Below are 25416 nucleotides of genomic sequence, written 5' to 3'. Positions count from 1 at the left end.
CTACCTGGGAGTCTCAGGCAGGAGAATCACTTGAACCTGGGAGGCAGAGGTTGCAGTGAGCTGAGATCGTGCCACTGAATTCCAGCCTGGGCAACACAGCAAGACAAAAGAAAGAGAAAAAGAGAGCGAGAGAGAGAGAGGAGAGAAGGGGAGGGAAGGAAGGAAGGAAGGGAGGGAGGGAAAGAAAGGGCAGTTGAGAAGCTGTAACACCTACTTATGATTTTTAAAAACTCAGAAAAATAGAAATAGAAGGGGAACTCTTCAAGTTTTTTTTTTTTTTTGAGGCAAAGTGCTGCACCGTCTCCCAGGCTGGAGTGCAGTGGCGCGATCTCAGCTCACTGCAACCTTCGCCTCCTGGGTTCAAGCAATTCTCTTGCCTCAGCCTCCCAAGTAGCTGGGACTACAGGTGCATGCCACCATGCCTGGCTAATTTTTGTGTTTTTTTAGTAGAGATAGGGTTTTGCCATGTTGGTCAGGCTGGTCTCGAACTCCTGACCTCAGGTGATCCAACCGCCTCAGCATCCCAAAGTGCTGAGATTACAGGCATGAGCCAGTGCACCCAGCCAGAACTCTTCAACTTGATAAAGAAAATCTAAAAAAGAATTGTGCTTAACGAAAGAATGAATACCTCCCCTCCCCAACACATAACACTGGGAACAAGGCATAGTTGTCAAGCACTGAAGGAACATACATCTTACCACTGCCAGTCAACACAGTGCTGGAAGTTCTTTACAGCACAGTAAGGCAAGAAAAGAAAATAAAAAGCACACAGATAAGAAAGTAAAAGGTAAAATTGTCTCTATTTGCAGATGACATAATTGCCTATATTGAAAATTCCAGGGAATCTACAAAACTCTCCTACAACTAATAAGTGAGTTCAGTAAAGTTACAGGATACAATATTAACATAAAAATCAATTGTATTTGTACATTCTAGCAGTGAATATATAGATACCAACATCAAAAATATAATACCATTTGCAATCACCTAAAACACGAAATAAGTGTAAATATAACAAAATATGCACTGTATTTGCATGCAGAAAACTGGATAACACTGATGAAAGATCAAAAAAGATCTAAGTAAGTATTCACAAGTCACCTGTCAGAGGACTAGTATCTACAATATATAAGGAACTCTCAAAACTCAACAGTAACAAAAGCAAACAATCTAATTAAAATATAGGGAGAAGTCAGTTTGCCAAAGAACATATACAATGGCACATGAGCACATAGAAACCACAATGCTGTATCACCATACACCTATCGAAATGGCTAAAATTTAAAAAATACTAACACCAAAGCCTGGTGAAGATGCAGAGAAACTGATTCACTCATACACTGATGGTGAGAATGTCAAATGGTATAGCTACTCTGGAAAACACTTAAGCTCTTTCTTAAATAACTAAACATGCAACTACCATAGGATCCAGCAATTGCACTCCTGGGCATTTATCTCAGAGAAGTGAAGACTTATGTTCATAACCTATATGTAAATGTTTACAGTAGCTTTACTCACAATAGCCAAAAAGCATAAATGACACAGATGTCTTTCAATAGGTAAACAGGTGGAGAAACTGTGGTATATTCATGTTACAGTATGTAAACTCAGCAGTGAAGAGGAACAAACTATTGATACCTGCAACAACCTGGAGGAATCTCTAGAGAATTACACTGAGTGAAAAAAGCCAATCCCAAAACATTACATACCGAATGTTCCATTTATATATTCTTGATATAATAAAATTGTAGAATGTAGAACAGATTAGTGGTTGCCCGTGGTTAAGGAGCAGGTGGGTACAGGAGGGAGGTAGATGTGGCTGTAATAAGGGCCACATAAGGGACCTTTATGGTGAGGAAAATGTTCTGTATCTTCACTGCATCAATGTTAATATCACAATTGTGATACTGTACCATAGTTTTGCAAGACTTTCATTTGGGAAAACTGAGTAAAGAGGACATAAGATATTTCTATATTATTTCTTTTTAAAAAATGTTATTAAAAATTGTGTTTAGGCTGGGCACAGTGGCTCACACCTGCAATCCCAGCACTTTGGGAGGCCGAGTTGAACAGATCACTTGAGGTCAGGAGTTCAAGACCAGCCTGGCCAACATGGTGAAACCCCATCACTACTAAAAATACAAAAATTAACCAGGCATGGTGGTGTACACCTGTAATCCTGGCTACTCAGGAGGCTGGGGCAGGAGAATAACTTCAATCCAGGAGGCGGAGGTTGTAGCAAGAGTGCAGTGATCATGCCACTGCACTTTGGCCTGGGCAACAAAGAGAGACTGTCTCAAAAAAGAAATCGTGTTTAAAAACATGTAATACTTACCATCTTAACCAGTTTTCACTGTAAAGTCCAATTAATTGTAAGCATATTGCTGTGCCACAGATCACTAGAGGTTTTTCCACTTACAAAACTGAAACTCTATTACCCACTGAAGAACAAGTCCTCATCTTCCCCTCACCCAGCCCCTGTTTCTATGAGTTTGACTACTTTAATACCTCATATAAGTGGAATCATACAATATTTGTCATTTTGAGATTTGCTTATTTCACTTAGCATAAGTCCACTAGGTTCATCCATATTGTAGTATGTCACAAAATTTCCTAAGGCTGAATAACATTCCATTGCATGTATATACAACACATTTTCTTTATCCATTCATCTATCAATGGACTTTTTTTTTTTTTTTTTTTTTTTTTTGCTAATGTGAATAATGCTGCAGTGAACACGGGTGTGCAAATATACCTTCAAGATCCTGGATTCAAGTCTTCTGGATATATACTCAGAAATGGAATTGCTGGATCATATGGTAATTCTATTTTAAATTTTCTGTGGTACTTCTGTTTTCCATAGTGGTTGCACCATATTACATTCCCAAGAGTGCACAAGAATTCCAGTTTCTCCACCTCCTTACCAACACTTGTCATCTTCTATTTTTGTGATAGTGACCATCTTGAGGGGTGTAATGTAATGCCTTACTGTAGTTTTGATTTGCATTTCTCTAATGATTAGTGATGTTGAGCATCTTTTGATATGATTGTTGGCCATTTGTACATCTTCCTTGGAGAAATATCTATTCAAGTCCTTTGCCCATTTTTCTAACCAGGCCACTTAGGGTTTTGTTACTGAAATGTAAGACTTCCTTATGTTTTTTAGAAATTAAGACCTTATAAGATATATTATTTGCAAATAGTTTCTCCTATTCCTCAGGCTGCCTATTGATTGTGCTCCTTGATGCACAAGTTTTTAAATTTGATATAGTCCCATGTGTCTAGTTTTGTTTTTGTAGCCTCTGCTTTTGAGGTCATCTCTTTCTATATTCTACATTTTCTATATTATTTCTTACAACTGCATGTGAATCTACAATTCACATGCAGTTTATTTATCTCAAAATAAAAAGTGTGTAAGTGGTATCATGTAGTAACTGTTCTTCTGTGTCTGGCTTATTTCAATCAGCATAATGTTTTCTAGAATAGTACCTAAAGTAAACAATACTGTCTTGTGTACTTAAAAGACCAGTAAGAGGGTAGATCTTATCAGGGCAGGAGGAAACTTTTGGAGGTGACTGATAGGTTTATGGCATAGAGTGAGGTGATGGTTTAATGGGTATATACTTATCTCCAAACTCATCAAGTTGTATACATTAAATATGTACAGCTTTTTGTATTTCAATAACTCAATAAAGTAGATCCAAAAAGTGTACTTAAAAAATAGAAAAATAATACCATTAACAGTTTAAGTGAAAATTACATAGTCTAATCTCTTCACTTTACAGTTGTAGAAATGGAAGTCATAAAGACATATTTAAGAAAAGAGATAAATAAATCTGCAAAACGCAGACTTTTTTTTACTGGCAGTCTTATTAATATGAAAGATATAACCTATATCTTATGTTAATGACAATCAACTCTTAGAGAACATTCCTGTTAGGTTAGACTGAGAAGTAAAGTAGATAGGTTATATAAAATAATCATACTAATATATTTATGATGACTCAAACTTCTTAACTCAACATTTAAAAGTATTGCAATTTCAGCATATTCATTGCACGTTGTATTTATAGCACTAAAAGTCTTACAGTTTTAATGATCACATGAAAACTTAGTAAAGGTTTGACGCTTTTTGCAGAAATTAAGAAACTCGACCAAATGTTACAATTAGAAGGATACTGTGCAGTATTACATTACTCTAAACAGATGTGGCTCTTCAAATAAAGGGGAAAAAAATCTCCATACACATTTTCATTAGTATCTGAGTAACAGCTTCTTGAGTTGTTTCTTTCAGAATCTTGCTATGGAAACCACAGTTCTACAACCACAGTCATTGCAGAATTTACTCTGGAACCTAGTTCCTTAACTCAATACTCGGCCTAAAACAGATACCTCAAGATCATTTATCTTATGAGGAGAAACAAGTACAAGCCAGTACTCGCACCCCATGGTAGCTCTCTTTTGGTATTTTTTGGCCCAGACTAGTGTACAAAAAAGCCAAGTGCACTTCAAACTGGGGGTTGGGGGCAGGGCGTGCATTGGAAGTTGCAACCTGAAGAACAGCGTAAGAATCCCGCAGTTCCGCAGTGAAGGTCAAGTGTCTCTTCTGTTTGAAGTAAAAACAACAAAAGAAAACAAAACAGAAAACAATATGCAAATTCTATCCTTTCAAATCAGTTTTTTACTTTCATCTACATTTAAAATGCTTAGTCCATTATTGATTTTTCATTTCTATTGTCTTTTATAGATGATTCAATGGCACATGTTTCACTTACCTAAAAGAGGAAGTAAAACTGGGTAGTTATAAGGCATCACAAAGAGGTTTACACAAGTTAAAGTTGTACTGGCTTTTAAATAACCAAATGGATATCCAAGTTCATTGTACTTTCCACTGCTAGTAACAAATACCTAAGAGGAACATGAAGTAATGCACAGTGATGAAAATAAGGATTTTATGTCAAACCAAACCCACAGTAACATTCCATAGCAGCATCTATGGCACAATTTGATTGTAGTTTAAAAATAGCAATAGTGGTTTTAGCCTATGGTTGTGTCAAAATGTATTATAGTAGGCCAGGTTTATGTACTAGGATTATAAGTGGCTCACGGTTGTAATCCTAGCACTTTGGGAGACTGAGGTGGAAGGATTGCTTGAGGTCAGGAGTTTGAGACCAGGCTGGGCAACACAGGGAGACCTCATCTCTACAACAAATTTAAAAAATTAGCCAAGTGTGGTGGCATGCGCCTATGGTCCCAGATCCTTGGGAGGCTGAGGCAGGAGGATGGCTTGAGCCCAGGAGGTCGAGGCTGCAGTGAGCCATGACTATGCCACTACATTCTACCCTGTATGGCAGAGCGAGATCCTGTCTCAAAAAAAAAAAAAAAAATCATATTAAATACGAGTGTTCAGATTGCATCTTTTCTATAAATTATATTAAGAAATGAAACTATACTACGCAACAACCATTCAGAGACCACAGGCCACATCAACAGTACCCAAATATTTACTTACTTAGCACAATGAAAAATAAAGTTGAAATACTGCTAAGAGGAAATCAGCCACTAAAACAAATAAACTTCTCAAAAGAACAAGTGGTAACCAGAACAAGTGGTAACCAGAGTGCAGACTGTGATGAAAATAGAACATGGTCCCATGCCTGAAGCATGAAATTACAGAAACAAATCCTACTTAAAGGATTATATAAACAGTCTTCATTGTACTATTATTAAGTCTTCGCTCTATTCCTCTTTCTGCCCCCTTCCCCTATCCCTTTATTCATTTTTCATTCAATAAATATTTACTGAGTAACCTATTACAGTAAACCAGTCATTGGTGCTAATTATTTTGAGGCAGCAAGGAGATACTTTGGGTCAATCTGGAAGGCATTTTCTCTTATAAGCTATGCCGATAGTGGCCAAGTACAGTGGTTCACACCTGTAATCCTAGCACTTTGGGAGGCCAAGGAGGGAGGATCACCTGAGGTCAGGAGTTTGAGACCAGCCTGACCAACATGGTGAAACCCTATCTCTACTAAAAAATACAAAAATTAGCGGCGTGGTGGCGTGCCTTTAATCCCAACTACTCGAGAGGCTGAGCACGACAATCACTTGAACCCGGGAGGTAGAGGTTGCAGTGAGCATTGTGCCACTGCACTCCAGCCTGGGCGACAGAGCAGGACTCCGTCTCAAAAATAATAATAAATAAATAAATAAAAATTAAAAAGTTATGCTGGTAAACATTCAATGAAGATTAAAACATTGATCTTGATTCCATACAACTATCTTCTTACTCCTTATTGATTACCTGATGTGATTCCTGTATCATTAGCCCCCATACAGTTGATACGTTGTGCTTGGGTCCCCTAGCTGCCATGTTTCCTCTGTTCCATGTTCAGAGTCCTTGCTCCAAACTATCAATATATACCTTTAGAGACCTGGACCTTTACTTTTCCAAAGTCCTTTGGCAGGATCGTTTACAACAAAAGTCGAACCCTGACATTTAGCAGAATCCATTTGCCTTGCTAGTTCTTGGTACCAGCAATATCACCTACCAATTTACGACTTTCTTATAATATTAAGTTATCACCAAGAATAAATTGATATAATTTATGTAATGTAATTTATGACCCCATAGAACATGAGTTGTACTAAAACATGAGTCTACTAGATTTTGTGTCATAATTTGAACCATAATAGAGAGAACTGCAATAAAGCATGCTGGATTTTATTTCCTAAGAGTGTATATTAGAAGAGAGGAAAAATTCATCAAAGAAAGATTAAAAAAAAAATCACATGCACAAGGCAGTCAAGGGTCAGATCTATGATTCCTATGAAAAGAAAAGCACTGTATTTTGTTTCTTTCTTTCTCTTTCCTACCTTCCTTGGCCCCTTGAGTTTTTCCTCCTTATCAGCCAAAGATTCATGAATTTTTAGGGCTCTAAAGAATCTTTAGAGCTAGTTCAGAGAAAGTAAGTGCCTAGTGCAAGGCCACACATTTGGTGACAGAACTAGGGTTAGGCTCCAGTCTCCATTGTGGTTTTGCCAAATTTCCTGGCTCCTGGTTCATTTTATTCTTTTTCACTCCCACTAATTTATCACATTAAGAATACTCTAAGCCAGGCATGGTGGCTCACACTTGTAATCCCAGCACTTTGGGAGGCTGAAGTGGGCAGATCACCTGAGGTCGAGACCAACCTGACCAACATGGAGAAACCCCCCGTCTCTATTAAAAATACAAAAATTGGCCGGGCGTAGTAGTGTATACCTATAATCCCAGCTACTTGGGAGGCTGAGGCAGGAGAATTGCTTGAACCTAGGAGGTGGAGGTTGCAGTGAGCCAAGATCACTCCATTGCACTCCAGCCTAGGCAACAAGAGCGAGACTCTGCCTCAAAAAAAAAAAAAAAAAAAAAAAAAAGAATACTCTAAAACAAAGTAACATAAGGTACAGGAAAAAGGCATATGACATATTTAAGGGGTTGTACAGGAACGAGGACAGCATTTCTTAAGTTTCTCTAAAGAAGGTTTCCAAGCAATGTACGTAGCAAAGAGGGGTTATTTGAGGGAAAAGCTATAGTTTGTATTTGTTTTCATTGTAAAAATGTTTTTCAACCCATATATTCAAATGTCATATCTTTATTTTAAATTAGCAACCTGTTATCCATATCTCTACATTTCTAGCACTTTGTGGGCAAACTATAAGTATATAGCTCAATGAATGCTCACAAAGTGAATGTACATGTGTAAAAAGCACGAATCAAAAAGCAGAACATGGCTGGGCACAGTGGTTGATGCCATAATCCCAGCACTCTGGGAAGCTAAAGTGAGAGGATCACTTGAGCCCAGGAGTTGGAGACCAGCCTGGGCAATACAGCGAGGCTCCGTCTCTATAAAACAATAAAAATAAAAAATTAGCCAGGAATTGTGGTATGTGCCTATAGTCTTAGCTCCTCTCGGGGGCTGAGGTGGGAGGATCCCTTTGCTTGAGCCAAGGAGGTCGAGGCTACAGTGAGCTGCGATTGCCTTACTGCACTCCAGCCTGGGCAACAGGTTGAACCCTCTCCAAAAAAAAAAGAGAAAGAAAGGAAGAAAAGAAAGAAACAGAACAAAACCAAACATCCCCTTGTGTCCTCTTCTGTCCACTACCTTGCATCCCCCCAAGGGAAACCACTATCCTGACTTCTAACAGAGTAGGTTAGTTTTACCTCTCTCTGAAAGTATATAATATGGAATTATACAATATGTGATCTTTTCTGTCTAGCTTCTTCACTCAGTATTATGTTTATGGGATTATTCTGTTTCTTGTGCTTTTACATTCTTGCTTTAGGCCTGCTCCTTTTTTCTAACTAGCTGTGACATCTTGGGAGAATTTAAGTAGCTTACAGACAACTTGTAGCAATAATCTCACATTTTAGGATAAAACAGATGGCAGTCTGAAAGTGTTCCTTGCATAAATAGAGCCTAACAGTTACTGATTGCTATATAGTCCTATATAGCAATAGAAATAGAACATACATCTTTACAGTTTAGAAATAGAACACACATCTTTACAGTGTAGGACTTTTTTGTTGTATCCACATAAAAAGGCTGTGACTGCCATCTCTGAATTTTTACAAATTAAACTCTACAGGTGACTCTATTAACCAATCAGTAAGTCCTTTGAGCTTAAGGGTAACATTTGGAAGAACCAGTGTATGATATCTCTATGCATTTGTCTCATCTAAGTTGCAAAATCGACACTACACACATTAGTGTGATTTGTACTATAGGAGTTTTATCACATCACAGTAATACAGAAATTAGTTTCAGGGCTTATGGTTTTTTGCCTAAACTATCCTATACTTCCAATCTGTCAAGTTCAAAGTAAGGGCTGAACAACTTGCTTCAGCTGTAGATGCCATACCTGAAGTGAATTACATCCTTTAATTAGGGATTGTTAAGCTGGGTTCCACGGATAAACTTCAAGGGGTCCTCCAAATACTCAAATACATAGGTTTCATCAGACTCTATTCCTTTAAATGGCAATATACAGTGGACTAATGATTCATATTAGTCTGAAATTATTTGCTTGGCCCTGTCGTTTATTTGACAGCATTCATGAGAAACATTATTAACAGTCAGTCCAATTATTTTCAGATTAACCTTTGAAGCTTCTTAAAATAATTCCCAGATCCTAGAGTGGTTACAGATATTTGGCTAATACGTAAGGATAAGTACCTGCCAGCAGGTATGGGGAGACTTTCGTTCCAAGATATACTGAGTTAAGGGTGAAGGTTCAAGTTCATATTTGTCAAAAGGAAGTTTGTCTATTACCATTGGCTCACAATCTACACAGGAGAACCTCACAACAGGATGAGATGTTCGTGGAGGCTAAAACAAAGCAGAAAAAAGTGGTTAGGTCTCAAAGCAAGCTTAGATTTCTGACAATTCTGCAAGTCCTTTTATATCTTGTTATACTATCACTGAGATATAGACTATCATTTTGAGAAAGAGGATTACTGGATCTCTAAGAACCATCAATGGCTCCCATGGGAGAGAGGGATCAGATTCTTTACGATCTACTTGACATCAGGAAGAGGAAAGGTAAATTACAACACTCATAACTAGAATTTCAGTGAATTGAAAAAAAATTATTTTGAATATGTTTAAGAAGTTACTATGATTCATAGGATGAACGTTGAATTTCAGATCAATTTTGTGACCTCCAAGAATTGCCTGCCCTTCATTCCTTTTTACCATGAGGTTACAGATCGTCCAGATACTGCTGAGGATGAAGAAATCCATACAACTTTCTAGTAAGGTAAGGAGAGGGCTAAAGCCATTAACAAGCAAGATGAAAAATAGTAGAGGCATAGAAAGGGCAAGACAGAGACTGATAATAAGCCAGTCATAACGCCAGGGCCCAGACGGAGATTTGCAGCATTGCTAACACCAACGTGTTTGCCTTGAATAGCTGGAGCTGGGGATGCTTTGCACTGGGCTGCAAACGCCTGTGTACCTGGGGTACTTGAGCAGATTAATGGAGAAGCCATTTAATTAACAGGTTTAGCTAGTGTGATTGGAGAGCACCAGAGAGAGAAAGGCGAACAGCAAGGGCAATATGGAGAAAGAAAGACACAGGACAAATCCCAGAGACAAGGTAGGAAGTGGGTCAGCCTATTCTTTTTGAGAAATCTGTAAGGCTAATATGAATATGATAAAATATCTCTGCTTCCTTTATAAAAAAGAAAAACACAGTCATTTGACTTTCTAATTTACAATTATAAGATGTCTGGGGGTTGAGAAAAAAAGCTCTCAAATGAACTTTTAAAGATGGAAGAATGGTAACATGAGCTATATGTGAATTACTTGGAAAGTCTTTTAGTCTATTTTTTTCCCCAACTTCATTTTAATTAACCTTGTGAAAGGTTTCTGACTCCTTAGATTTGAACAGGTAAAAATGCAATAAAGACATAAATGAAGCTTTGTTGCTAGCAAAAATGAAGTAAATTTATCATAAAGCCTGTACTCTGGAGTGTGGAAGTGCTGAGGTTTGACAGGTGTAACACCGTGAAGCCCAGAAGAGAGGGGTGGGACATCTCCCCTCACCCACAGCAGGGGCCTAAAGGGCTCTTCGGTCTTACATTCAGGTCTTTCATGACTACTTCTAAAAAAAGTGCAGAAGCCTAAAAAAAGTAATCCAGGAGAAAATGCAGTTCACTGTCAGAAATTTCTAAAACTGAGACAGAATATAGATGAACTGAACTAGGAAGATGTTAAATAGAAGAAGTCATGATTTGTTTGTGTCCCCTCCCAAGCCCACACAAGGGAGATTACTCAGGCCTTCTTACAATTTGCAGGAGGGGAGAAAAGAAAAAAGAGAGTTGGTTTCACATCTTCTCCCTTATTACTAGACAATGCCCTCCATACAGAAAAAAAAAAAAAAAAGCCAATTGATCTGGCACTAGGACCAACTATAATAGCAAAGCCTGTCCTACTAAATACAGTGACCAAAAAGACAAGTCCTTGCTTAGAGATCATTTTTAAAATATTGCTTAATTACCTACCATTAAAAGGTATATTGCTACAAAAGTCCATTGATTACAAAAAGATGAAAAGTGGGAAGAAGTAGAATTTTGAATAATGTTTTTAATATGTTCCCAGAACCTATCCAAGGTGTAAACTATGTTCAACCTTCCTGAGGCTATGTATGAAAACCAAGGCCAATACTTTTCAGACGTTGTGTTTGCCACATACATCAAGTCAGCTGCTCTGAAATGAAAACCTAGTCGCAGACTACAACAGCATCAAAAACAGCAATGTTTTAACATCCAAAAAGGGTAGCTCAAGTGGCAAAGAAAACTGAAGAATGACACGTGTCAGAAAATAAAGGAAGTCCTCCCTTGCTTTTAGGCACAAAGCTAGACTTCCAGTAAGAGACAGAAGGCAGAGGAGGGAAGACTTACTTTCCTATGGCATGGATTAAAGGGCTATAAGCCATTTTTAAAAGTTCACTGTAATCAGAAAATTGAAAATCCAGAATGATGTTTACCTTTTTGTTTTATGACACTTACTAGTGAAGGTAAATTCTGATCTGGCCAAAAAGATTCTGGAATTGGCCAATGTCCAACAGGAACACCAGTTTTAGAGTTAGGTCGTACATAAATGAGTTTATGACAACTATGCCATGGCTGAGCAGCAAATGAATTGCTTGGCCTAGATGAATCCATAAGTCCATCTAAAAGTTAAACAAAAGACAAACTAAGGCGTGAATTTCTTTTTACAGCTGCTGATCTTCTTGTACAAATTTTCCAGCTGAAAGCAAAGTCCAAAATAAAACAAGAACAATGATTCGTGAAAAACGGAAGAAGAAAAAAAAAGTGACTCTACTAGGATTTCTAAATGTTCTCTCTGGCAACTTTTTTCATCTAATCTATCCCTTCTAACCCAACACCCCCCACTGCTCTTCACCTAGTAAGAGAATATGCAGTTATGCAGAAAACTATTGTAAAACTAGTTCTAAATTTTCTCAGACTCAGATGCATAAATTAAATACATCAAAACACTACAGTTGTTTTTCAAGAATTCAATTACTAAATTAGGCAAATGAAATTGTTCACTCCCTGGTATAGTTTTTACATTTCTGGAATCTGACAAAAATAGATCATAAATTCCATTTATATATTCTTTCTATTTCCAAATACATGAAAAAGTATTCTTTATCAAACAATTAGACCCAATGACCACAAAGGCAAAATAAAAACTAGCCAAATTCACTTAAAGATAGAAGAAATGCTGACAAATGTGTATATAGTTGAGGGGAGCACAAAGCAAATACATCAAGTTTATTGTGGGCAAATTCACTATGGTTTCTCCATCTACCATCAGAATTCCAGGGACACTGGGCATTGTATAATACTGAATCATGTATCCTGAATGCATTTTAATGATTTAAACTAGCATATTTCATTTCCTTAGCCCCCCCCCCCCCCCCCCCCCCCAAAATCAGGGCAAGGCAGAGTTATATAACCTTTCAATAATAATATTTGTAAAAGATATGTTTTAATGATTTGAGTCTCATTTTTCTTAAATTACCAGTCATTTGAATAACTTATTTAAGCATTACTTTAAACAAGTAATTTCTTTTTCTCTTTCTAATTTCTTGACATTCGAAAAGGGCAGCTCAAGTGGCTAAGGCAACTGAAGAATGACAAGTGTCAGAAAATAAAGGAAGTCCTCCCTTGGTTTTATTCCAGTAAGAGACAGAAGGCAAAGGAGGGAAGACTTAGTTGCCTGTGGCATGGCTTAAAGGCCTCAAAGCTAAGAGATTTAATGGGTCCACTGTGCACTAGGGAAGAAAATGTATAATGGCTTTCGAGGACCTCCCTGAAGTTGAGCTCACAATTCTGACAATGTGTATTTTTCTGAGGAAAGGGTTTGTTCATCAGAACCTGAAAGGTTAAGAACTCGGGACAAAGGAGAACTGGAACTAGAAAAAAAATCTGAGCCATTTACATGACACCAAATCCCACTAGGATTTCAATATGTAAGCTCCCAGTTTATGCTAAGGTAGTGAGTACGAAATTTTGGATTGCTAGCAGTGTAACATGCCCTTCCTACACAGTTAATTTACAATAGGCTGTGGGGTCTCAGTCTTATGGCAGGTGTTCTTAACTTGGAAGTCCAAAAAAACCCTGAGATTATATACAAAATTGTGGGTGTGTCACCTATGTGTATATTTATAGGGAAAAGGGTCTATATTTTTTTCCAACAGCTCCTCAAAAGGATGGGGAACTAAAGAGCAAAATAGTAACAACAACAACAAAAGATCAGAAGCCACAGGAGCCACTGCTTCAGACAGAAATGTGTAGCTTTCTGCCCTTGCATTTGGCTTCTTTGTTCCTGGCGAAGGCAATTAAAACATATAAATCAGGCTAGACAAGCACTGTGGTAATAATAATGGACTCTATACACGCACGCGCACACACACACACACACACACACACACACACACACACACACACACACACTCTTTCTAGGAGCTCTGTTTTTGCAATGCATTACCATGGTGCTTTGAAATCCATTTGCATTCAAGTAATCACAAACATCCATTCACAAACTATCTGGAAATTCACTATGATTTTACTTCCTCTAGGCAAAAGTCAGTCTACTTTCATCAATTTTAGTATGTCGAACGTTCCGTGAAATCTCATTTGGAAAAAGTTTGCTTAACCCTTAACTTCAAAGTGAAAAAGTGACCAGGAAAATACTAGTGTAGGATCTTAGAGAAGATAAGCAGCTCCTGGATAAACATTCACAATCTCTTGCTGAGGTGCAGAAACTAACAACACAGATTTCATAAAGAGGGCTTAGCATATTTGGCACTCAAAAAACCAAAACCAGGTTATTTCTTAAGTGCATACCACAGTGAATCTCCAGACATTTTGTGAATAGAGAGGTGAATGAGTCAGTGTCATCCAAAGACTGGGACCAGGGAATATAAAATGCACCAGGAAAAGGAAACATGTTTTTAGGGACATTCAACATGAAATTAAAGTTGTTAGAATTTGGCCACCTGACACATATACATAAGCAGTGAATGGATGGTAGTTGTTTGGATGGATGCTTGTAACCACTCAAATGCATGTGGATAGTGAAGATTGTGTCTGTACAATTTATTTAATATCTTCTCATTCTCCTATATAACATTTTAGGGTTAAAAGAATTATCTACTATACCTTCTCCAATAGGAAGTGGATCTGGTCCCGTTTTTTCAAAATTAATAACTACACCACTCTGAACTTTTTGAACTAGAGATTCTAAACATTGATTCAACATTCTTTGTGTTCTGACACAGTAGGAGCGACCTATCCCAGAAGGAAAAATAAATAGCATAAGTTTGATCAAATAAAATATGATTTCATAATACAAGCATTTAAAAATCCTAAAATATAACTTGAAATAATCATAACTACATTAGCAGCCAATATCATACCAATGATGACCTTAAGCAACAGCTAAAAGACTTTGAAGGAAAACAAGTAAAGACTGAATACGGCATTTAATGAAAAATATACTCTGTGCTCTGAATTCTTCTCAGAAACATTAAATATTGCCAATACCTCCTGTGACCTCACACATCTGTGTGATGGCAGATTCATCAGTTGGTACACTCCCTAATTGCTCTGGTTCGGTAGAAGCCACTCCAGGCAAACGCAACACCAGGGCAAATAACCTTTGATCCCAACGAAAAGGTTCTTTGGTTAGTTCACTTCCAGGCAGAGGGGAATTCAAAGGAAGATGGAGCTGATAAGGAAAAAATGTGAAAAATGTTCATCATAATCATAACAACCCATGTAAAAATGAAGAATTAAATGGTTCACTTTTCTTTCATGCAACTCAATAAAATTAAGCAATCTTTCAAGGATTACCAAGATGGGTGATTTGACCAAACTTATTCTTAACTGGAAATGCCTCCCACAGAAATAGCTGCATGTTCCCTGCCACTTAAACAAAAAAAAAAAAAAAAAAAAAAAAAAAAAAAAAAATCTCACCTCTTCTTGAACACCAGCAGTACTTGTTAACTTGTTTCCATCTGTGATGGTAATTAAAATAGATGGTTCTAAAAAAAATGGATTTCTTCCCTAAAATACATTTAAAAAGCATTAGAGCCATGTAAAGTAATAAAAGTGTATTCAAACTTTTACACTTGCCTTTCTAATGATCTCTTAAGTAAATGATAACATTTGTCTGGATAAATAAGGAGGAAATGATTAGGGAACAAAATGGGTGGGTATCAAAATAACAACCTCTGAAGAGGTAACATTCAGCAATAACCTGAGGAATTCTTATAATTCAGGAACTCCCCAAACCATTAACTTTCAAATACCTCTCTCACTCTGCTTTCCAAGTAATCATGAAATAATATTACAAGATTATACTGGCATTACCATCCACCCTCATGAATCCATTCACTTCAGTCAAAATCCTGGCACAGATAGGACACTAGTAACTTACACGCTGCAACCTGGAGAGTGACATTGGTTACCGTGAACACAGACTTTAGAGGAGGAGAGGACAATGCGAGCAACAGCAAATGCTACTCTGCCTTCTTATCCTAGAGTTTTTTCATCAAAATGGGAGGGACAGAGGAGTTAAGGACATTAAAAGTATCTTTCCAATTGTCTTGTTCTGATATTTCTCAGCAGTTTATTCACACCATTCTCAAATATCTGATTATCTCATGGTAGACAATTTTAGCTATTCTATTATCAAGCCATATACGAGAACCAAAAAAGAGGGATTTTTTTAAAGTATATATTTAAAAGGTAATATGAATCTAATTTGGGGGGGGTTATGAAAAGTAGCAAAAAACTTAGTAACCATGCCCAATTTTAAATTCTTACCCCAAGCCACGAAAATAAATTAGCTGTACTCACTCAAATTTTTTTTACCTGTCCATAATTGTCTATTCCAGATATTAATCTATTGAGATTTAACAAATCAAATGAGGATCTTAGAGCCTGACCAAGAGTAGTCAGTCCAGAAGCCTGAAGATTTTTTAGTTCGCTCATGAATGTTGCATGATTTTCCTTCCAACCAACCTGCAAACCAAACATTTACAAAGAATTTCTTGATTACACAATGAACAATATATAAAATGCAAACAACAACTAAACAGAAAGTATCACAAGTCTAAGAAATTAAATGCTCCTTAACCTAGTTCTATTCTATATCTTCACTGATCAGGTATAACTAAAGCATGCAGTTTTGGAAAGACCTGCTAGGTTTAATAATCAAAAGCAAAGAACTAAAGCAAAAAATACTTCGTCCATTGTGGCTGAAGGACTGTGGCTCAAGAAGTCCAGTTCTCTGTTCAGCCTCAACCAAACCTGCCAACACACCTGTTACCCTAGCTTGATGGCAGTGATGATGAGAGTCAGGGGCAGAGGAAGGAGTAGTTATTTTTTAAATGCATTGTCCTTGATAGAGACAAACAATTAGCTATATTGAGTGTTTGAGCTACATTAATTCTTCTAACCAAAATTCTTCCACCCAAGCAGTATTTTCATTTTTAAGCAATAGTAAAGGGGGAATAATAGGAAAACAGCCACACTTATTTGGATATAACCCTTCTGGCATCTTCAAGTATTCAGAAAGCTCAAGATCTAGAATAAGGGGAGAAAGAAAAACGAAAAGTTTTGGCAAAGAAGCAGCATCCCCTAGCCACTCCCAGCAGCTATGAACAGCAGCAAAGAACCAAAGATCCAAGGTCAACAGCCAACATGCTGTGATTGATTGGTTTGTAGAATAGAAGGAAGGAAAGGATCATGCTGACTGGTCTGCAATGGCTATAAAAACAAAACAGCAAAAAATGCTGAGAAGAGAAGCTAAAAGAAGAAGGTGGCAGCTAACAGGAAGTCACAGGGGAATGGGCCAGCAAGGGAGAGAGCAGACAGCACAGCTTGGCCACAGAGTGGAAGAGCTACTTGAGCCTCAGTGAGCCGGAGAACAGCAGTGTGTATGCTGAATGCTGAAGTTACGCCAAACAGGCCAGTACAGCTGGAGGTAGAAAGCAAGAGCAAATGATACTGAGATAAACTAAACCATTGGAATTTCACATTTAGCTGAAGGCATATAGTACATTACTCATGCAACTATATCACTCTTTTCTGGTTTCATTGTCTTCCAAAGCAATTTGGATTGGTAGAATGACTGAGAGGCAAGAAAGGGGGCAGGTTATTGCCTATGGACCCTGTTATGAAATATCTGTGTGACCTTGAGCAAACCAGTTGGCTTGGAGGAAGATCTGATAAGCAGGGACACTGTGTCAGGCTGAGAATACCAACTTGCAAAGAGTCATTCATATCGTAATCTGTCAGGATGGTGCCTCCTAGGGTTAAACAGAACACAACCTGCATACCCATACAAGGTCAAGGTGATCTTGGTTAAGATTCACTCCAGGGGCCAGGCACGGTGGCTCACACCTGTAATCTCAGCACTTTGGGAGGCCAAAGCGGGCAGATCACGAGGTCAGGAGTTCTAGAGCAGCCTGGCTGATATGGTAAAATCCCATCTCTACTAAAAATAAAAAATAAAAAAACAATAGCCAAGTGTGGTGGTGCATGCCTGTAGTCCTAGCTGCTTAGGAGGCTGAGGCAGGAGAATCGCTTGAACCCGGGAGGCAGAGGTTGCAGTGAGTCGAGATCGTACCACTGCACTCTAGCCTGGGCAACAAGAGCAAGACTTCATCTCAAAAAAAAAGCTTTCCAAGTGCTCCTTTGGCCAAATTGTATATATGACTTTTCGTACTGAGAATATAGGGGATGAGAATAACACTTTATGGCCCAAGGAAAGTCTTATTGAACTAGACAAACTAAACTTTAGTGAAAAGGATGCATTATGATTTAAAGTATCTTTTCAAATATCTGGAACTATCAGTGGTTAATTATAAATCACACTGAATTAGGAAATGAGATTTCTTCTTTGGGGTAGAAGAGAGAGGTATACATTTGGGTGGAGGATAGGATCAATTCTTTCTTTTATTTTTAATTATTTTTGGAGACTGAATCACACTCTATCGTCCAGGCTGGAGTGCAATGGTGCGATCTTGGCTCACTGCAATCTCTGCCTCCCAGGTTCAAGCAATTTTCCTGCCTCAGCCTGCAGAGTAGCTGGAATTACAGGCGCATGCCACCATGGCTGGCTAATTTTTGTATTTTTAGTAGAGGCGGGGTTTCACCATGTTGGCCAGGCTGGTCTCAAACTCCTGACCTCAGGTGTTCTACCCACCTCGGCCTCCCAAAGTGCTGGTATTACAGGTGTGAGCCACCACGCCTGGCCCTTTCTTGTATTTATTCATCAGATTTTTACTATCTATGCTATACTTGGCAGAATGCTACGTGCTGGGGAGATAGAGAAGAATTAGCTCTTGAGGAGTTCCTGCCACAAAGGAATAAGAGATGCACTTATGGAGACTGGAAGAACAAGTGACCAGAGGGTGAGGGAAGGCTTCTCACTGAAAATGGGACATTTGAGAAAGCCTGATGGGATGAAGCAAAGATCATGAGACTCACTGATGTGAGGGGTAGAGGGGACTGTCCAAGGGAAGAGAACAGATCTCATAAAAGGATAGGACTCACTGGAGAACCACCAGTAATCTGAATATCATTGCTCTGGGCACATGGCAGGAGGTAAGGCTGATTAAAGATAATTTGGGCTCTGGCTATAAGTGCTTTGTACACCATGCTCAGCAGTTTGGATTTTATCTGCTGGCCCTGGAAAGAACTCAAGGTTTTAAATCCAGGGAGTGGTATGATCAGACCTGTATTTTAATAAGATCTCTGCTGGTAGTTGGAGAATAAATTGTTGGGTGGAGGAGAGGCTGAAGCTTGAGGCAGGGAAACTGGTTTGGAGACTGCTGAAAAAGCTTATGAGAAAAGTGATGAAAGCCTGAGTTAGGGCAGTAGGGATGGAGAGGAGGTTGCAGATTAAAGAAGTATTTCAGAGGTAGAGTCCTAAGGATTTAGTAGCTAATTAGAGGGGCAGGTAAGATAAAAAAGGGTCATGCATTAGGTTGAAGTTTTTGGCTTTGGCAAACTTGTAAATGGTGGGTGGGGATCCTTTACCCTGAAGCCACTATAAAAATTGATTCTTGTTTTTGGAGTTACTTCATTTAGCAATCTTATTTCCACACTGGAAACAATAGTTATATATTAAATTTGAACTCCTGAAGGGCCATGTGGTAGTTCAAGGTGTAATTAAAGAAAAATTAGTGGACTATTTGATTTGGTAAAGGGCTAGGATAAAATTTGGGTACCACTTTATGACTCATCAGTATTTAAAATAATGTGTCCTGATTGTTAGTTGTGTTATTCATCAATCTGTCAGAATATTACTACTCTTCAAATTTTCCTTTAGAATATGGAATGAAAGCACTTTACAAATATTAATAGTTTACTTATCTCTCTCTCTCTCTCTTTTTTCTGAGATGGAGTCTCACTCTGTAGCCCAAGTTGGAGTGCAGTGGCATGATCTCGGCTCACTGCAATCTCTGCCTCCCAGGCTCAAGCAATTCTTGTGCCTCAACCTCCCGAGTAGCTGGGACTACAGGAGTGCGCCACCACGCCTGGCTGACTTTCTGTATTTTAGTAGATTCGGGTTTTCCCCATGTTGCCCAGGGTGGTCTCAAACTCCTGAGCTCAGACGATCCGCTTGCCTTGGCTTCCCAAAGTGCTGTGGTTACAGGTGTGAGCCACCACACTCAGCCCAAATATTAATAGTTTCTATGTCTAAATCTCTGACATTCTGTTTTTAGGTTAATTGCTATTCTTTGCAATGAATTGGATGATATGGGAATTTATAATGCCATTCCTACCTAGTACTACAAAGTATATGAGCTACATTTACTATCAAGAGCAATGAACTCCTTGGCGGGGGTCCAGCTCCCTATACCAAATGTCCCTATGTCCATTGCTCAACATGCTGAAGAAAATAAGGCCCACAGATTTATTGAAGTATTTAGAGAATCTTATTAATGTGACAAATTTCTTCCAAACAGTTAATTATAAAGAGATAGTGAGTATACCTTTACACTCTCCACTCATTGCTTATATTTTTTCACAAATGAAGTCAGGACAGCTAATTTGCCTCCTTAATGTGTTTTTTTCTTTCAAATTACTATACTCCAAAGATATTCTATTCTTATGTTAGTAAAAAACCTTCACTCCTGATAATAACTTCCGTACATTCTTCCAGAACTTTACTGCTTACAAAGCACTTTCACACTTCACATTGGCTGAGGGCAACCCTATAAAATAGGCATGGCATCACCACCCCTATTTTAACAAACAAGGAAGAAGTGAAACATAGGTATGTCTTGTTTATGTGGTGGAGAGTCACATTCTACAGCTGATACAGTAGCTTTTAGCTACATGTGGTTGTTGAGAACTTGAAATGCGGCTAGTCTGATGGAGATGTGATGTAAGTATAGAATACATTTGGCATTTCGAGGATGCAGAACAACAAAATGCCAAAAATCTCATTATTTTTATATTGCTTACACGTTGAAATGACGTATTGGATATTTTAGGTTAAATAAAATATTTTAGTATAGTTTTACCTGTTTTTCCTTTTTAATGTGGCTACTAGGAAATTTTAAATTATGTATATGACTGACATTAAGTTTCTATTGAACACTGATGCTCCTCAGGGACCTGAAGGTCAGGTATGAGAGCTTGGCCTTAAAGCAGCAGACAGTAGACACACTACAGAGTCCAAGGCAGGGGGAAACAAGAAAATCAGTCTGACAGTGACATACAGGACAGCCTGGAGGAAAGTGAAGCTGTAGTGAGAAGAAGCTAGGAGGCTTGAGGCCAGGTACAAGGGCTCACGCCTGTAATCCCAACACTTTGGGAGTCCAAGGCCGGCGGACTGCTTGAGCTCAGGAGTTCGAGACCAGCCTGGGCAACATGACAAGACCCCCCATCTCTATAAAAAATGCACACACAAAAAAAAATTGCTGGGCATGGTGGTGCACACATGTGGTCCCAGCTACTCAGAAGGCTGAGGCAGGAGGGTGACAGAGCCAGGTCCTGTCTCAAAAAAAAAAAAAAAAAAAAAAAAAGGTGGTGGGAGGAAGCAGCTAGAAGGCTGGAATAATAAGCCACACCTGGAGAATCAAGACCTGAATTAGGATGGGAATGTAGATGAAAGAGTTAAATGAGAAACATGTGAAACAAATAGGACAGGATAAAGCAAGGGGCTAAAGGACAGACAGTAAAAGATGATTATAAGAAGCCTAAAGAATGGAGGTTTACGACAAAGGAGTAACTTGGGATGGGTAGAATTCTAAGCTAAGGGTTTATTCTCTTCACAGGTCAAATTTTAAGTCTCTCCGAGGTAAAATGATCATGATGATCACTAATGATAGCTAATATTTATCAGGGCTTACATGTTAGGAACTCATGTATACTAAGCATAGCATATAATATACATCCTTCTTACATGAACCTCATAACCACCCTCTGGGTAGGTGCTGTTATTATCTCCACTTTATACATGAGGATACTGAGGCTTGGGAAGGCGAAGCAACTTGTTCAAGCCAAACAACTGTGAAATGGCACAGCCAAGATTTGAATCCAGGTAGCGAAACTTCAGAGCCCACCCATTTAAACCACTGAACTAGAGACTCTTGCACACATTCTGTATATCGGCATACCTCATTTTATTGTGCTCTGCTTTATTGAGCCTCACAGAAATTGCATTTCTTTTTTTTTTTAATTTGAGGTTTGTGGCAGCCCTATATTATCAGTGCCATTTTTCCAACAGCATGTGCTCACTTCGTGTTTTTCTGCTACATTTTGGTAATTTTTGCAATTTTTCTAACTTTTTCATTATTATGATCTTTTATGGTGATCTATGATCAGTGAGCTTTGATGTCACTATTGTAATTATTTTGGGGCACCATGAACCATACCCATATAAGATGGCAGTGAACTTATTGTATGTGTTTTAACTGCTCCACCGACCGGCTGTTCCCTGTCTCTCTCCCTCCCCTCAGGCCTCACTATTCCTTGAGACAGAACAATATTGAAATCCGGCCAGTTAGTAACCCTACAATGGCCTCTTAAGTGTTCGAATGAAAGGAACAGTTGCACTTCTTTCACTTTAAATCGAAAGCTAGAAATGATTAAACTTAGTGAGGAAGGCATGCGAAAGCTGAGATAGGTAGGCTAATAGGCGTCTTGCACCAAACAGTTAACCATATTGTAAATACAAAGGAAGCTCTTGAATAAAATTTAAAGTGCTACTTCAGGAAACACAGGAGTAAGAAGAGAAACAGCCACATTGCTGATATGGAGAAAGTTTTAGCGATCTGGATAGAAGATCAAACCAGCTACGACATTTCCTTAAACCAAAGCCTAATCCAGAGCAAGGCCCTAACTCTTCCTAGAGTTGATGAAATGAATCTTCAACTCTATGAAGGCTGAGAGAGGTGAAGCTGCAAAAGAAAACTTTGAAGCTAGAAGCAGCAGCCACTTCCATATCATAAAAGTGCAAGGTGAAGCAGCAGATGCTGATATAGAAGCTATAGCAAGTTATCCAGAAGATCTAGCTAAGATCACTGACGAGGGTGGCTACATTAAACAACAGATTTTCAATGTAGATGAAGCAGACTTCTACAGGAAGAAGATGCCATCTAGAACTTTCATAACTTGAAAGGAGAAGTCAATGCCTGACTTCAAAGCCTCAAAGGACAGGCTGACTTTTTGTTAGGGGCTAATGCAGCTGGTGACTTTAAGCTGAAGCCAGTGTTCATTTGCCACCCTGAAAATCCAAGATCCCTTAAGAATTATGCTACATCTCCTCGGCCTGTGCTTTCACAATGGAACAACAAAGCCTGGATGACAGTACATCTGTTTACAGCATGGCTTACTGAATATGTTAAGCCCACTCTTGAGACCTAATGCGCAGAAAAAATATTCCTTTCAAAATACTATTGATCATCAACAACGCACCTGGCCACCCAAGAGCCCTGATGTAGATATTCAAGGAGATCAGTGTTGTTGTCATGCAGGCTAACACAACATCCATTCTGTAGATCATGGGTAAAGGAGTCATTTTGACTTTCAAGTCTTATTACTTAAAAAACACATTTTGTAAGGCTATTAAGAAGTACATTTTCTAGAACTATAGCTGCATAGATACTGATTCCTGTGATGCATCTGGGCAAAGTTGAAACCCTTCTGGGAAGGATTCAACATTCTAGATGACATTAAGAACATTCGTGATTCATGGGAGGAGGTCAAAATAACATCAGCAGGAGTTTCAAAGAAGGTGATTCCAGCCTTCATGGATGACTTTAAGGGGTTCAAAACTCCAGTGGAGGAAGTAACTGCAGAATTAGCAGAAAGAGCATGAGAACTAGAATTAGAAGTGAAGCCTAAGGATGTGACTGAATTGCTGCAATCTCATGATCAAACTTTAATGACTGAGTTGTTTCTTATGAATAAGCAAAGATAATGGTTTCCTGTGATGGAATCTACTCATGGTGAAGATGTTTTGAACATTGTTGAAATGATAACAATAAATTTAGAATATTATATAAACTGAGTTTATATATTAGTGGCAGAGTTTGAGAGGATGGACTCCAATTTTGAAAGTTCTACTGTGGATAAAATTTTATCGAAAAGCACTGCATGCTACAGAGAAAACGTTCATGAAGGGAAGTGTCCACCAATGCGGCAAAGTTCATAGTTGTCTTATTTTAAGAAATTGCCACAGCCAACCCATCTTTCAGCAACAACTACCCTGATCGCTCAGCAGCCATCAACGTCAAAGAAAGACCCTCCACCAGCAAAAAGATTATGACTGGCTGAAGGCTTAGGTGATCATTAACTTTTTTTAAGCAATAAAGTATTTTAAATTAAGGTGTATACATCGTTTTTTAGGCATAATGCTATTGCACATTTAATAGGCTACAGTATGCTGTAAATATAACTTTCCTATGAACTGAGAAAGTAAATAATTCTTGTGACTCATTTCATTGTGGTGGTCTGGTAATTGAACCCGCACTATCTTCATGGTAAGCTTATATTTACTTCACAGATATGTCTTGTTAGAGTAGTTTACAAGTTTAATAAAATTTTCAAATTTCATTTTCATTTAAGCCTACTTTATCTGACATCTAAGTACAGAACAATTAGGTGTGGAGAACAGTGCATTAGGAGTTAGAAGGGCCTGGTCTATTCCTAGCTGTCACTAACTCGCTTGGCAAGTGGTCCAGAGTAAGTCACTTGATTCTACTGGAGCTATTTCCTCACCCAAGGAATGAAAGCACTGAAAAACCAACTCTACGGACTCTTGCAGTTTTTTATATCCTATAATTCTATATGTTCCTTTAATATAAATCGGACTTATGTATCTTATAATTCTATGCCCTGTAACAATCCCTTATGTAAATCTGACTTACAGAAAGAGAACACCTCCTGTCTCAGTAAATATGTTAATTCAGGCTAGGTTTAAATTTTCATAGTCAACTGAAAATGTCTTTTCATGCCAACAGAAAAACATAGGCCTTTTTATCTATCGGTGTGACCTGGGTTCTTGTCCCAGCTAGATCTGATTAGCCACTAGCTATTTATTCTCCACTTACATCACCACAGGAAGGAGAGAATTTGCACTTTTCTCCTCAGAAGGGCAAAGCCTAAAAGCAATATTTCTATTACCCTCTGCACCCACATTTCCACCTTCTCATCTGACTGGTTGGTTTGCAAACAGGAAACTGGCATGCTCTATGCGGGCCTGTTGCTGAAGCTCTTTTGAATATTCTGGTATGTTTTCTGACATGTGGTGCTTAAGGGGCAGAACCGGCCCCTACAACAGACTCATAGGGGAGGTTTGTCAATATGTGAACTACTTGGAAGCCTTTCATGAACACACATCTAGGCTATAGCCTATCGTCTAGTTTTGATCAGGAATAAAGCTGTTATTTGGAACTCTGGCTGGCTTCTGTGTCTTATTTCTCAATAGATTTCAAGTGGAGGAGGGAAAGGAAGGCGTGTTATGTAGCGGCTCCCCTAAACCTCAGTATCCCAGTACTTGTCCTTCCTGAATTTCATCCCATTTTAGCCAGGCCATTTCTCTGATTCATTTATTTTCATTGAGTTTTATTTTTTTTAAATAGAGAAGCCTTTTCCTCCATTTAAATCTTGCCAGGAAATAAAAACAAGTAAAAGAGATAAAAGCAGATCAACTGTCCTCAAAGGGGATGTGGGAGTGGTGTTAGAGGCCTTTCCGAAAACTCCTGTTCTATCTCTAAAGGTCACTTGCAATCTACTTTTCCAAAATGTTAGCAACCTTGCTAACATTTGGAAAATGTTATAATGTTATAACACAGTATAATGTACAAGTTTAATAAACGTGCTGTTAATTTCCC

The 25416-nt window shown here is 38.4% G+C and overlaps 1 protein-coding gene across 8 annotated transcripts in view; it reads right to left on the bottom strand.

The window, feature by feature from the left end:
- Positions 1-25416, bottom strand: part of INTS6L (integrator complex subunit 6 like) — a 60914-nt gene that overhangs the window by 19746 nt on the left and 15752 nt on the right. For 6 of the 8 annotated variants that reach the window (XM_032264064.1, XM_032264065.1, XM_032264060.1 and 3 more), the window contains exons 3-9: positions 15932-16081; positions 15032-15121; positions 14600-14783; positions 14216-14344; positions 11552-11715; positions 9216-9368; positions 4776-4908 (exon numbers count right to left, since the gene is read on the bottom strand). In XM_032264064.1, the coding sequence (XP_032119955.1) occupies positions 4776-4908; positions 9216-9368; positions 11552-11715; positions 14216-14344; positions 14600-14783; positions 15032-15121; positions 15932-16081 (1003 nt within the window). Of the gene's footprint in view, positions 1-4775; positions 4909-9215; positions 9369-11551; positions 11716-14215; positions 14345-14599; positions 14784-15031; positions 15122-15916; positions 16082-25416 lie in introns of those variants that run through there. The other 2 variants (XR_004264481.1, XR_004264482.1) reach the window with 2 other exon arrangements.

This window comes from Sapajus apella, unplaced genomic scaffold (genome assembly GCF_009761245.1).
Source record: "Sapajus apella isolate SASKATOON/1434 unplaced genomic scaffold, GSC_monkey_1.0 scaffold141, whole genome shotgun sequence".
Lineage (NCBI taxonomy): Eukaryota > Metazoa > Chordata > Mammalia > Primates > Cebidae > Sapajus > Sapajus apella.
The sequence above is the reverse complement of the archived record's forward strand: the minus strand, read 5'-3'. Positions and strand labels throughout refer to the sequence as shown.